General features: G+C 40.2%; 1 protein-coding gene across 2 annotated transcripts in view; it reads left to right on the plus strand.

Moving 5' to 3' along the window:
- Positions 1-1,067: 1,067 nt before the first annotated feature.
- Positions 1,068-12,936, plus strand: part of LOC118357571 (cadherin-related family member 1-like) — a 154,206-nt gene continuing 142,337 nt past the window's right edge. Inside the window, exons 1-2 of one of the 2 annotated variants that reach the window (XM_052478354.1) lie at positions 1,068-1,252; positions 7,819-7,914. In XM_052478354.1, the coding sequence (XP_052334314.1) occupies positions 1,135-1,252; positions 7,819-7,914 (214 nt within the window). In that variant the 5' untranslated portion in view covers positions 1,068-1,134. Of the gene's footprint in view, positions 1,253-7,000; positions 7,236-7,818; positions 7,915-12,936 lie in introns of those variants that run through there. The other variant, XM_035734819.1, reaches the window with a different exon arrangement.

A 12,936-nucleotide genomic window follows, 5' to 3' on the forward strand; every position in this document is an offset into this window, starting at 1 on the left:
TATCTGAATGTTTGTTGTATCTTGTTCATTTTAAAGATGATGATACAAAAATAAGATTTTTTTTTTTTCATTGTTTTATCTAAACCAGATCTATTCTGTGTTATTCTCCTACATTCAATTCACATGTACACAAACTTCAGTGTTTTCTTTCAAATGGTAACAATGATATGCATATCCTTGGTTCTGTGCCTGAGCTACAGGCTGTTAGATTTGGGTATGTCTTCAGGCGGATATTGCACAAAGTAGGGGGGTGGAGCTGCAAGAGGTTTAAACAGCCACCACTAACATTGAGTGGTCAACGAGGTGACATATAGGTTACAGCTTCCCAGTGACTACCTTATCTCACCTTCGATTCATGTCTCCCTTCTCAGGCCGGTGGTTCCTGGTCCCCTAGCTGATGCAGTCCCCCACACGACACCCCTCCACCCCCCCTGGACATCGAGAGAGGCCGTGCATATGCCGTCAATCCTCTACTGGACTCCCAACGTAATGGGGGTTGGCTGCAGTATCTGGTGGACTGGGAGGGGTATGGCCCAGTGGAGTGGTGTTGGGTTCTGGTGGAGGACATTCTGAACCCCAACATCATCCGGGATTTCCACGTTCACCACCTGGACCGGCCCGCTCCTCGTCCTGGGGGCCAATCCTTCTGGCAGGCATCGTCTTGCTACTCGAGCCGCACAGTGTGGGGGGGAGGGGCTACTGTCACATGTCTTAAAATACTTACTCTAAGGGCCCAAGTGAACTCTTCTATGCAGCAGAATGCACATGTTAAGTTACCACTTGGAGGGACTCTATAGTCACGTGCAACAGCGTCACTACCCAACAAAGCAACCAAGCTTGCAACCAGAGCCCAGTACACAAAGGAGTGAAGACTACAGAAGGTTTCAGTCTTTACCTCTCTTAGGAGTCACTGAGTCTTTTCCTCTTGGCCATTCGAAACAGAGTAATATGGCACCTCCTCACCAACAAAGTCAAAGCTTGGCTTTTCCTTTCAGGCCATACTTTCCCAGAGGATGAAGTGAATCCTCCACCCGCACTTGGCACGGAACGCTTTGTCAAAATCAACAAAAACTTCTTTACCTTTGACCCGTTCCAGGGAAGCCAAAAGACAGACGTTCTTAGCAGACATAGAGGATGCCTTGGATGGCTACCCGAACGCTACGGGTTCTGACAGGATTTACCTGTTTAAGTGAACGTCGTATAAACACTTGGCAAAGTTCATCTGTCTACAACAGCAACACGTGTAAAACGAGTAAGTGAAACTTCCCACGGCACTGGAAATAGATTTCAGTAGTTCTGAGACTCGCAAACATGACAGCTCGTTGGCTAACTGTCAAACAAGCTCAGAATGAACACACACAAGCATACTATTATAGGCTTTGTTCAGCCTACTTTGGCCTACTCATTGAAACAGGAATGGAAGAGCTATTACAATTCAATCAAATGTTTCTGTCGAACATCCCAACTTCATTAACTACTTGGACCCAATAGCCCACCTTGATTTTCCAATCTCTTGTGATGTACAGCATTTGAGGCATCAAAAGTGAGCTGTGCTAAGAGCCCTGACATTGCGGTATTCAATATTAACCTGTCTAGGACAGGAACTCCTTGTGGAACCCCTTGCCAACAGCCAATGAAATTGCAGGGCGCCAAATACAAATCAACAGAAATCTCATAACTCACATTTCTCAAACATACAAGTATGAGGCACCATTTTAAAGATACAATTCTCATTAATCCAGCCACTGTGTCTGATTTTAAAAATGCTTTACAGCGAAAGCTCCACAAACTATTATGTTAGTTCACCACCAACTCACAGAAAAACCCAGCCATTTTTCCAGCCAAAGAGAGGAATCACAAAAAGCACAAATAGAGTTAAAATGAATCACTAACCTTTGATCTTCATCAGATGACACTAATAGAACTTCATGTCACACAATACATGTATGTTTTGTTCGGTAAAGTTCATATTTATATCCAAAAATCTTATTTTACATTGGCGTGTTAAGTTCAGTAGTTCCAACACATGCAGTTTGGAACAGATATTGCAGAGAGCCACATGAATTCAGAGAAATACTGATTATAAATGTTGATGGAAATTAAAGTGTTTGACATGGAAATATAGATACCCTTCTTCTTAACCTCTTGCTCCTACCCGACACGCAGGCGTCCCATCTAGACATCTGGAAATGCAAATGCGCTACGCTAAATGCTAATAGCACTCGTTAAAACTCAAACGTTCATTAAAATACACATGCAGGGTACTGAATTAAAGCTACACTCGTTGTGAATCCAGGCAACAAGTCAGTTTTTTAAAATGCTTTTCGGCGAAAGCATAATAAGCTATTATCTGATAGCATGTAACACCCCAAAAGACCCGCAGGGGACGTAAACAAAATAATTAGCATAGTCGGCGCTACACAAAACGCACAAATAAAATATAAAACATTCATTATCTTTCACCATCTTCTTTGTTGGCACTCCTAGATGTCCCATAAACTTCACTATTGGGTCTTTTTTTAATTAAATCGGTCCATATATAGCCTAGATATCGATCTATGAAGACTGTGTGATCAAGGAAAAAAATAGCGTTTTATAACGTAACGTCTTTTTTTAAATTTAAAAAAGTCGACGATAAACTTTCACAAAACACTTCGAAATACTTTTGTAATGCAACTTTAGGTATTAGTAAACGTTAATAAGCGATCAAATTGATCACGAGGCGATGTATATTCTATAGCTGTACGTCTGGAAATAATGTCCGGGTAAATCTCAACCAAAATATCCGGTCGGAGACCGGAAGAAAGGCTCTACCTTGTGTCCGTTTGACCAAGAAACAAATCGTAGGCAAATGACAAGACTGTTGACATCGTGTGGAAGCTGTAGGTATTGCAACCTCGGCCCCATTTAATGTGGATCACATTCAACAATGGGTTCTAGTGGCGCATGGATATATTTTCCCATTTTCAGTGATCAGATTTTCCTGCGCTTTTCGATGAAACGCACATTCTGTTATAGTCACAGCCGTGATTTAACCAGTTTTATAAACGTCTGAGTGTTTTCTATCCACACATACTAATCATATGCATATACTATATTCCTGGCATGAGTAGCAGGGCGCTGAAATGTTGCGCGATTTTTAACAGAATGTTCGAAAAAGTAGGGGGTAGGAGTAACAGGTTAATGCAACCGCTGTGTCAGATTTCCAAAAAACTTTACGGAAAAAGCATAATCTGAGAAAGGCGCTCAGAGCCCAAACCAACCAGAGAAATATCCGTCATGTTGGGTAGTCAACACAACATTATTCATAAATAACATTATGAATATTAACTTACCTTTGATGATCTTCATCAGAATGCACTCACAGGAATCGCAGTTCCACAATAAATGCTTGTTTTGTTTGATAATGTCCATCATTTATGTTCAATAGCTTTTTTTGTTAGGGTGTTTGGTAAACAAATCCAAAAGCGCGATATCGTCCAGTCGGACAAAAAGTTATATTACAGGTTGAAGAAACTTGTCAAACCAAGTATAGAATCAATCTTTAGGATGTTTTTATCATAAAAGTTAAATAACGTTCCAACCGGATAATTCCATTGTCTGTAGAAAAGCAATGGAACGAGAGCTACCTCATGTGAAAGCGCGTGACTGAGAACGAGGCTGCAGGCAGACCCCTTAGTCAAACAGCTCCCATCCGGCCCCCCTTCACATGATAAGCCTGAAACAAAGTTCTAAATACTTTTAAAGAGGTTGGCATCTAATGGAAACCTTAGGAAGTGCAAAATAATCCATATACCACTCTGTATTCGACAGGGGTGAGTTCAGAAACTACAAACCACAGATTTCCCACTTCCTGTTTGGATTTTTTAATCAGGTTTTTGCCTGCCATATGAGTTCTGTTATACTCACAGACATCATTCAAACAGTTTTAGAAACTTCAGAGTGTTTTCTATCCAATGCTAATAATGAAATGCATATATTAGCATCTGGGACTGAGTAGGAGGCAGTTCACTCTGGGCATGCTATTCATCCAAAAGTGAAAATGCTGCCCACCATACCGAAGAAGTTTTATCCTGTCCTTCCCTTATATACACTGAAATAATATAATTTCAGTCATCCTCTACTATGAATAATTTAGCTCATTAGTACTCTTGTGGTCGAACATACACTACCATTCAAAAGTTTGTGGTCACTTAGAAATGTCCTTGTTTTTGAAAGAAAAGCACGTTTTTTTGTCCATTAACCACTTAAAATATCAAACTGATCATAAATACAGTATAGAAATTGTTAATGTTGTAAATAACTATTGTAGATAGAAACTGGTGATTTCTAATTGAATATTTACATAGGTGTACATTATCAGCAACCATCACTCCTGTGTTCCGATGGCTTGTTGTGTTAGCTAATCCAGGTTTATAATTTAGAGGGTGTGGCATCAGGGATAGGAGCAGTGAGTGATGACGCACAAAAACAGTATCTACCACAACACCAATAACCACGCTGTCAAAATAACTACAGTGGCTTGCAAAAGTATTCACCCCCTTGGCATTTTTCCTATTTGGTTGCGTTACAACCTGGAATTAAAATGTTTTTTTTTGTTTTCATTTGACTTACACTACCACTTTGGATATAATACATATTTTTTTTATGGTGAAAAAACAGGAAACTTGAGTGTGTATAACAATTGGGGTATGTCTCCATAAGCATGGCACATCTAGCCACTGGTATTTTTGCCAGTTCTTCAAGGCAAAACTGCTCCAACTGATTCAAGTTGGATGGGTTCCACTGGTGAAGAAGTTCTTAATTGGACTGAGGTCTGGGCTTTGACTAGGCCATTCAAAGACATTTAAATATTTCCCCTTAAACCACTCGAGTGTTGCTTTAGCAGTATGCTTAGGGTTATTGTCCCACTGGAAGGTGAACCTCTGTCCCAGTTTAAAATCTCTGGAAGACTGAAACAGGTTTCCCTCAAGAATTTCCCTGTATTTAGCGCCATCCATCATTCCTTAAATTCTGACCTGTTTCCCAGTCCCTGCCGATGAAAAACATCCCCACAACACGATGCTGCCACCACCATGCTTCACTATGGGGATGGTGTTCTCGGGTGATGAGAGGTGTTGGGTTTGCGCCAGACATAGTGCCAGACATAGTGATGGCCAAATACCTCAATTTTAGTCTCACCTGACCAGGGTACCTTTTTCCATATGTTTGGGGAGTCTCTCACAAGCCTGTGGCGAACACCAAACGTGTTTGCTTATTTTTTTCTTTTTAAGCACTGGCTTTTTTTTCTGGCCACTCTTCCGTAAAGCCCAGCTCTGTGTAGTGTACGGTTTAAAGTCGCCCTATGGTCAGATATTCCAATCTCAGCTGTGGAGCTTTGCAGCTCCTTCAGGGTTATCTTTGGTCTCTTTGTTGTCTCTCTGATGAATGCCCTCCTTGCCTGGTTTGTGAGTTTTGGTGGGCAGCCCTCTCTTGGCAGAGTTGTTGTGGTGCCATATTCTATCCATGTTCTTAATAATGGATTTAATGGTGCTCTGTGGGATGTTCAAGGTTTGAGATTTTTTTTATAACCCAACCCTGATCTGTACTTCTCCACAACTTTATGCCTGACCTGTTTTGAGAGCTCCTTGGTCTTCATGGTGCCGCTTGCTTAGTGGTGCCCCTTGCTTAGTGGTGTTGCAGACTCTGGGATCTTTCAGAACAGGTGTATATATACCGAGATCATGTGACACTTAGATTGCACACTAGTGGACTTTATTTCACTATTTTTCTTACTTCTGAGGTTATTTGGTTGCACCAGATCTTATTTAGGGGATTCATAGCAAAGGGGGAGAATACATATGCAATCACCACTTTTCCATAATTTTTTTCATTTCACTTCACCAATTTGGACTATTTTGTCTATGTCCAGTTTTGTTCAGTAATCCACAGGCTCAAACGCAGTCACAACAGGCAGACAAAAAATCCAAATAGTATCCGTAAAGTTCGTAGAAGCATTTCAAATTATGTTTATAATCAATCTTCAGATTGTTTCTAGTCTAAATAATCGATAATATTTCAACCGGACAATAATGTTGTCAATATAAAAGGTAAACAAGAAAGATGTGCCCTCGGTCACGCACATGAAAAGGTTCTGGGACCCTGCAGTGTCCACTCATTCAGAGTGGTCTTACTCCCTCATTTTTTAGAATACAAGCCTGAAACAATTTCTAAAGACTGGTGACATCTAGTGGAAGCCACACGAAGTGCAATTTGAGTCCTAAGTCAATGGATACTGTAATGGCATTCAATAGAAAACTACAAACATAAAAAATCCCACTTCCTGGATGGATATTTCTCAGGTTTTCGCCTGCCAATTCAGTTCTGTTATACGCACAGACATGTCTGTATACGTTTTGGAAACTTTAGAGTGTTTTCTATCCAAATCTACCAATTATATGCATATCCTAGCTTCTGGGCCTGAGTAGCAGGCAGTTTACTTTGGGCACGCTTTTCATCCGGAAGTGAAAATTGTGCCCCCTACCTTAGTGAAGTTAAATTACAGGTTGTAACTCAAGAATATATGAAAAACGCCAAGGGGGATGAATACTTTTGTAAGGCACTGTATCTCCACAGTATTTTACTTTATTCAAGCAATTTAAATATTAATTGTAATACATTCCCACCTGCACAACTGTAGACAAATGAATTTAACATTAATTCAGATTTTTTTACACATTAATTATACTTCTATTATGCATGAATCAAGATGATGAATTACAGATCAATTAAGAAATATGTATTCTTGATGTAATAGATATCTATATATTAAATACACATGAGTTAATTTTCTCATCACATTAATCAATATCTTTTTAGCCTTTTAGTGTTTTCCAGTTCAGCTCCTTCTGGGCAAGGCTCTCACAGAGTGAACACTCCCAGACCCCAAGCCCCTCTCTTGCTGACCCGCCCCCTGCCCGACAATCGGCGGTAAATGGCCTGATTGGAGAGAAGGGGGGTCTATATGCGTCTCCGGGGTTAAGACGTGTTATTGGATTATGTGGGCATCTGCCTAAGCCTTCCTTCTCTAGTTCCCCATAAAACACCTTGAAGGACACCTCGTGTACAAAACTAACTGTAGTATATACCTCCACAAGCTCTTTTCTTGGTGTGCTTTCATGCTTTGCTCTCTAGGATGAAGAATGTCAAGAAGTTAAATTTTTCACTGCTTCTTGTATTAGTGCATGTTTGCTTTGGTAAGTCTACCTTTTTCTTTTTGCTTCATGTATACCTGAATGGCAACTTAATTAAGCTTTGTTCTGATTGTTAATGGTTTTCAATTGCACTAGAGGGCTTTGAAAGATGGCTAGCATTTTCATGATCATACACTGTAGAGCTAAGAACCTGTTTTTCCTGTTCTGTATTTAATGCTTGCCTTTCCTCCCGTCACCTGCTTACCTGCTAGTTGAAAGTGAGTGCAATATCTTATGATTTAATAGAAGTTGTTGGATATTGTTTGAAACACCCAAGTGATTTTGAAGAATGTAAAATTACACCACAGTACCATCAATTGTGAATACTGTATGTATTTGAAAAAAATCTATTTGAATTACCTTTGATGGCGTGGGGAAAAGTCAAGAAAAGTGTGTATATTTTTGGGCTGGTTGACGTAACTGCGCCTGTAATCCCAGTCAAGGGATAGAGAAAGCAGAGGGGGTTAGTACAATATACCCTGCTCTGTTTATCTGACACCCACAGCCAGTGCTAAGATGTCATTAGGGGGAATTAGCGGTACAGTATAACAACAAATGGATTAGAGTCTTGGTCTATCTCTTCTAGCACAAGCAGACTACGCCCCATTTTTCTACGATAATGGGCCCTACAGTAGCAACGGAAACCTGGCACTCTTCAGTCTGACAGAGGACACTCCTGTCGGTAAGACCTGACCCTAACCCCCACAAAAATTTCCAAATAACCTGAAATCAACTCTATATATGGTTTGATGTTACTAACATGGTAATTTAGCAAAAATAAGTAATACATGCCCACATGCCCCTATCAATTCCATTGATCGTTAGCCCGTCGTGGCTAAAGTTAGATGACGTTTGCAATGGCTGTTTAAATAAAATCAAGCCATGAATTTCAGTTTCTCCTTGCCCATAGGCAACTTTCAAGGTGAGGAACATGGCAATAAATTTAATATTTTGGTCAACCAGTCACTGGCAGGTAGATAAAAAAAAAAATGCAGAGAAAATTATACCAACAAAACACAAAAAAACAGATGAGCATGCTTTGTTATGTTTCTAAAACAATACATGTATTACTAGTAAGAAGAAACTAATGTGGTATATTGAATAATATGTATTTTTTTATGACATGAGTAATTTATGAGTAATTTATCACATTTATCAAAATATCACAGATGAGACAAACATTTTCACCTGCTCCTTTAAGGGCAGGAGGTTACCATGATAGTGTGACTTAAGTCATGTTTGTGCTTGTGCGATTGAGTCGGATTAGTAGAAGCATTGTCTTCTCTTCCCTAGCAGTTGAAAAGCAAACATAAGATAAACAACCTAGCTTGTGAAGAAAGGTAGACTCTCATTTCAAGTTATTTAGACCAAATTTTAGGCCTGTGCGCAGAGTGTCTAAAAAATGAATCTTTAACGTGGCTCTTCCTGTGCTCACAGCCCCCAGCTAGACAGTGTTGCAGTACGAGGTGGGATAGACTATATAGGATTCGTAGTTCTTTGATTTTGTGCTATTTATTTACCAGCTATGAAACAAAATGGCAGAAATACTTTGAAAACAGGTACTGGAGCATTTACACTACTATACATGTGATCACACTTGACTATTTTTATTCAACAATTGAAACTGGTCGGTTTCTCGTGACTTTCTTTTACAAGATAACTATGAATTAACACTTATTTTCAATTAACTGGCAACATTACAATAAGGTATAGGACTCATTGGATTATGAAGAACAATAGCAGGTCTATTTCACTCCAGCAGCTGGCATATTCTGTCCTTTCACAATTCACCTGTGGGAACATGGCAGCTCTCAACATTTGGCAACAAAAAGATTTTTGCCACTACTATCAGAGAGATTGTTTGTGAGAAAATGACCTCTGACCTTGACATGCAATTAAAACTCTTGCACTGTTAATTTCTAAAGTGGATACCTAATCAACTAAAGTGTAACATTTGGAGACAGTGGGAAATCAATCTTCTAAAAAATAATCACTCTAAACTTATTCCTGTAAATTCAATGTGAGGGTCACAGGACTTGAAACTTCCTTCATGAGCTATCTTTTCAATGAACTTTTTGGGCAGAAGAAGCTGAGTCCCATGCCACTGATAAACATTGCGCACTGTACGGGTCCTCTCCGGAATGGATGTGGTGCCTGATTGTACAAATCCACAGTTTTGATGTCAAACACCAAATTGTTCACCTCGCAAAGGAATCATATGCAGAGAAGAGGATCAGAATCTACCACGATCTGAATGCCGAACTGCTAAACAGAGGGCAACCTACAACGAGGTGAGATCCCAGCTACGCAATCTAAACCTGAGATCCCGGTAAAACTCATCTTGACCTTAGGAAATACAACACACACATTTTCCACTGCAAAGGATGCAGTGGAATTCTTCGAGAAGCACATCAAGCCCAACACAAAAGGGGATGAGCCGACAGATCTAGGCTAACCCCAATTTGACTGTCTCGGTATTCAGGTATGCTATCCACCCACAATCATGCAGCCTAGCCTATGGCTGTGATGTGACACTAACCATAAGACAATGATGAGGACACTCCCTCAATTGGGTAAAAGGAACACATTATTATCATTTCTGAAAATTGGACTTTGTTATTATTATATTGCCCGTGGTGCAGGATATTTAGACAATGATGACTCCACACCAACTAATGAACAATGGACAATGTACACTGAGTGTACAAAATATTAGGAACACCTGCTCTTTCCATGATATAGACTGACCAGGTGAATCCAGATGAAGGCCTTATTTATATCACCTGTTATATCCACTTCAATCAGTAAAGATGGGAAGGAGACAGGTTAAAGAATAACATCCAGCCAACATAACACAACTGTTTGAAGCATTGGAGTCAACATAGGTCAGCATCCCTGTTGAACACTTTCGACACCTTGTAGCGTCCATATCCCAATGAATTGAGGCTGTTCTGAAGGCAAAAGGGGTTGAAACTCAAAATTAGGAGAGGTTCCTAATGTTTTACACACTTAATGTATTGACACGCTATACAGACTGGAGTTGCTTCCTTGAGGTGCTACTGTCATACCCTGATCTGTTTCACCTGTCTTTGTGCTTGTCTCCACCCCCATCCAGGTGTTGCCCATCTTCCCCATTATCCCCAGTGCATTTACACCTGTGTTCTCTGTTTGTCTGTTGCCAGTTCGTCTTGTCAAGCGTACCAACATGTTTTTTCTGTGCTCCTGTGTTGCTAGTCTCTGTTTTTTTAGCCCTCCCGGTTCCAACCTTTTCTGCCTGCCCTGACACTGAGTCCTCCTGCCTGACCATTCAGCCTGTCCTGACCTCGAGCCTGCCGCCTGGTACCTTTCCGACTCTGACCTGGTTTTTGAACTTCTGCCTGTCACAACCTTCCTATTACTTGCCCCTTGTCTTTTAATAAATATCAGAGTCTCAAACCATTTGTCTCCTTTGTCTGCATCTGGGTCTCGCACTGTGTCGTTATAGCTACAGCGCATTGCATCCCTATGGGATAAACTGTTCAGGATAGATCGCCAGTCCCATATAGGCTACCACACAATTATTTTTCTTTCTTCCTGTTGACATTTTGTGTGCCACTCAGGTTACACTCCTGAATTTATCTCCCAGGGTTGACTTGGCCTACAGGCAATGATTTAATTATTGTGAAGATCTAGATTATAGACTGCATTTGTGCTTAATAAAAATTGAGGCTACATTATGTTTAAGGTCATTTAGATCATATTGCTAATAATAATGAGGGTTATGGCTATGGCTCCCACAGCCATTCCATTGACAGTTTAGGCTTGCATTGATGTTATAGTTGTCCTATTTGTTTTTACCTTTCTCTTCTTTTTTTCTTCATCACCTACCTTAATTCCTCAAGTCTGCAAACTTAACTTTAAAGGTGGATGACGGGTGCATGTGGGTTCTGCTTTTTGTTTCACATCCATGGGCTTATTAACAGTAAAGATTACAATTTAAATCATTAATAATACTTTTTTTACCATGGCAATACTAGCTATTCTCTCTTGGAAGTTGAAAGGCCTAAACTTCTTTATTAAATGTTCCAACTGTCCTGATAACCTAGCAAGAAGCCATGTTCATATAGCAATGCTCCAAGAAACACACCTGCTCCAAAAGGACTCACATCGAATAGAGAACCATTTGTACAAACTGGCTGCTTTTTCCATCAGCCTCAAACAAAACTAAAGGTGTAATCATAATGATACATAAGAAACTCAGAATAACCATATTGGGAAAAGGCGAAGAACAAGAAGGCAGAAACACTTTCCTCAAATGTATCCATAATGGGAAAAAAATGGCCTTTATTTACCCCTTGACACTTACCAGTAGACGGGTGTGATCATTCTACAGTGGTCCCTGCAGCGTATGCTCAAACCGGTGTGATTAGAACGCTTCAGCGTTTGAGTTGGCCACACTGTTTTTTCAAGGAAACATTTTGCACAAACATAGTTCTTACAAAGTATTGTCCTGAACGTGACCAGTTTGTTTTTAGATGCAATTTTCAGACATTCAACAGAAACGGCAACACAATCATCCAAACTGGACAATGTAGGGTGCATTAGTCCTAGCGCTAACTGAGGAAAGATTGACGTAACACAAGGTTATATTATCTAACTCTCGGCTGACAGAAGCCACAATTTGAAATAGCTAATAGCAATTACTATTTACAATTCACCACATCACGGGTGAGCTCACCATTGATCAAAATAATTGAGTAAAACACTTCCTAAAAATGAAAAGTAATCATACGATGGATAGTTTCTGAGAAAAAGGCCTCTGTACAATTGGTGAAAGAAATGTTGTTGTTTTTTCCAGTTCCAGTTGCGGCATGTTCAGACGAATCTGTTCAGGAGAGTTTCGGAGTTCTGTGATTTTCTGAACTCACACAGTCAATGGGGAGTGACACAAAGTGAGGCTTATACGTAGACACACAGGGCAGGGCGTACAATAGTTACCTGCGTTCAAACTATCAAAGAACCGTCAGACCTAGAGCTCTGAAACTTTGCATACATGTTCTAGAGCCTATTTCGATAGTACACAGTGAGTTATGTGGCTCTATTAGGTTCTCAGGCTGAGAAACAGCCTCGTATATTTGCAATGACTTCAATTCATTTTGACCATCAGGAAAATGACGGCATTTAGAAAAGTCCCAGAGTAACAAGACTAGGTGCATTGAAACCATCTCGGCCCATAGAAACGGACCCTAAAGTTTCTGTCCGATAGCTTATTCAGGGACACCGTAGCAACACCCGGGAAAAGTGGATTTTCAGCAATAATTAAGGTCGCTGCTCGCGCTCCGAATGACCTATCGAGCCGAAACTCGGGATTCAGCGTCACCTCAGCTAGGCCTACACACAATGTCAGAACTGGACCCGAAGCTAGAACGTAACTACATGTTTTTAAGTTTTTAATACTTAATAGCGTTGTGAATTTTGGGCCTGCTCTAAAATATGTGATTTTTGGCATCTAAACGAATTGGACAAAGTGGGTTTGGTGTCAGTATGTACCAGTTTGGTATCAGAATGATATCTTCTTGACTGATGTACGTTGACTTGGTGGCTGACTTTGTCCATTTGCAATAAGTTTAAAAAGTGCTGAACCATTACCAAAATGACAGACTGAAATCAACACTAAAAGTGTTGGCCAATGGCATCACCGTAGTTTCTAGGCTGTGCCGAGTTC

Source organism: Oncorhynchus keta, chromosome 24 (genome assembly GCF_023373465.1).
Source record: "Oncorhynchus keta strain PuntledgeMale-10-30-2019 chromosome 24, Oket_V2, whole genome shotgun sequence".
In the NCBI taxonomy this organism is placed as follows: Eukaryota; Metazoa; Chordata; class Actinopteri; order Salmoniformes; family Salmonidae; genus Oncorhynchus; species Oncorhynchus keta.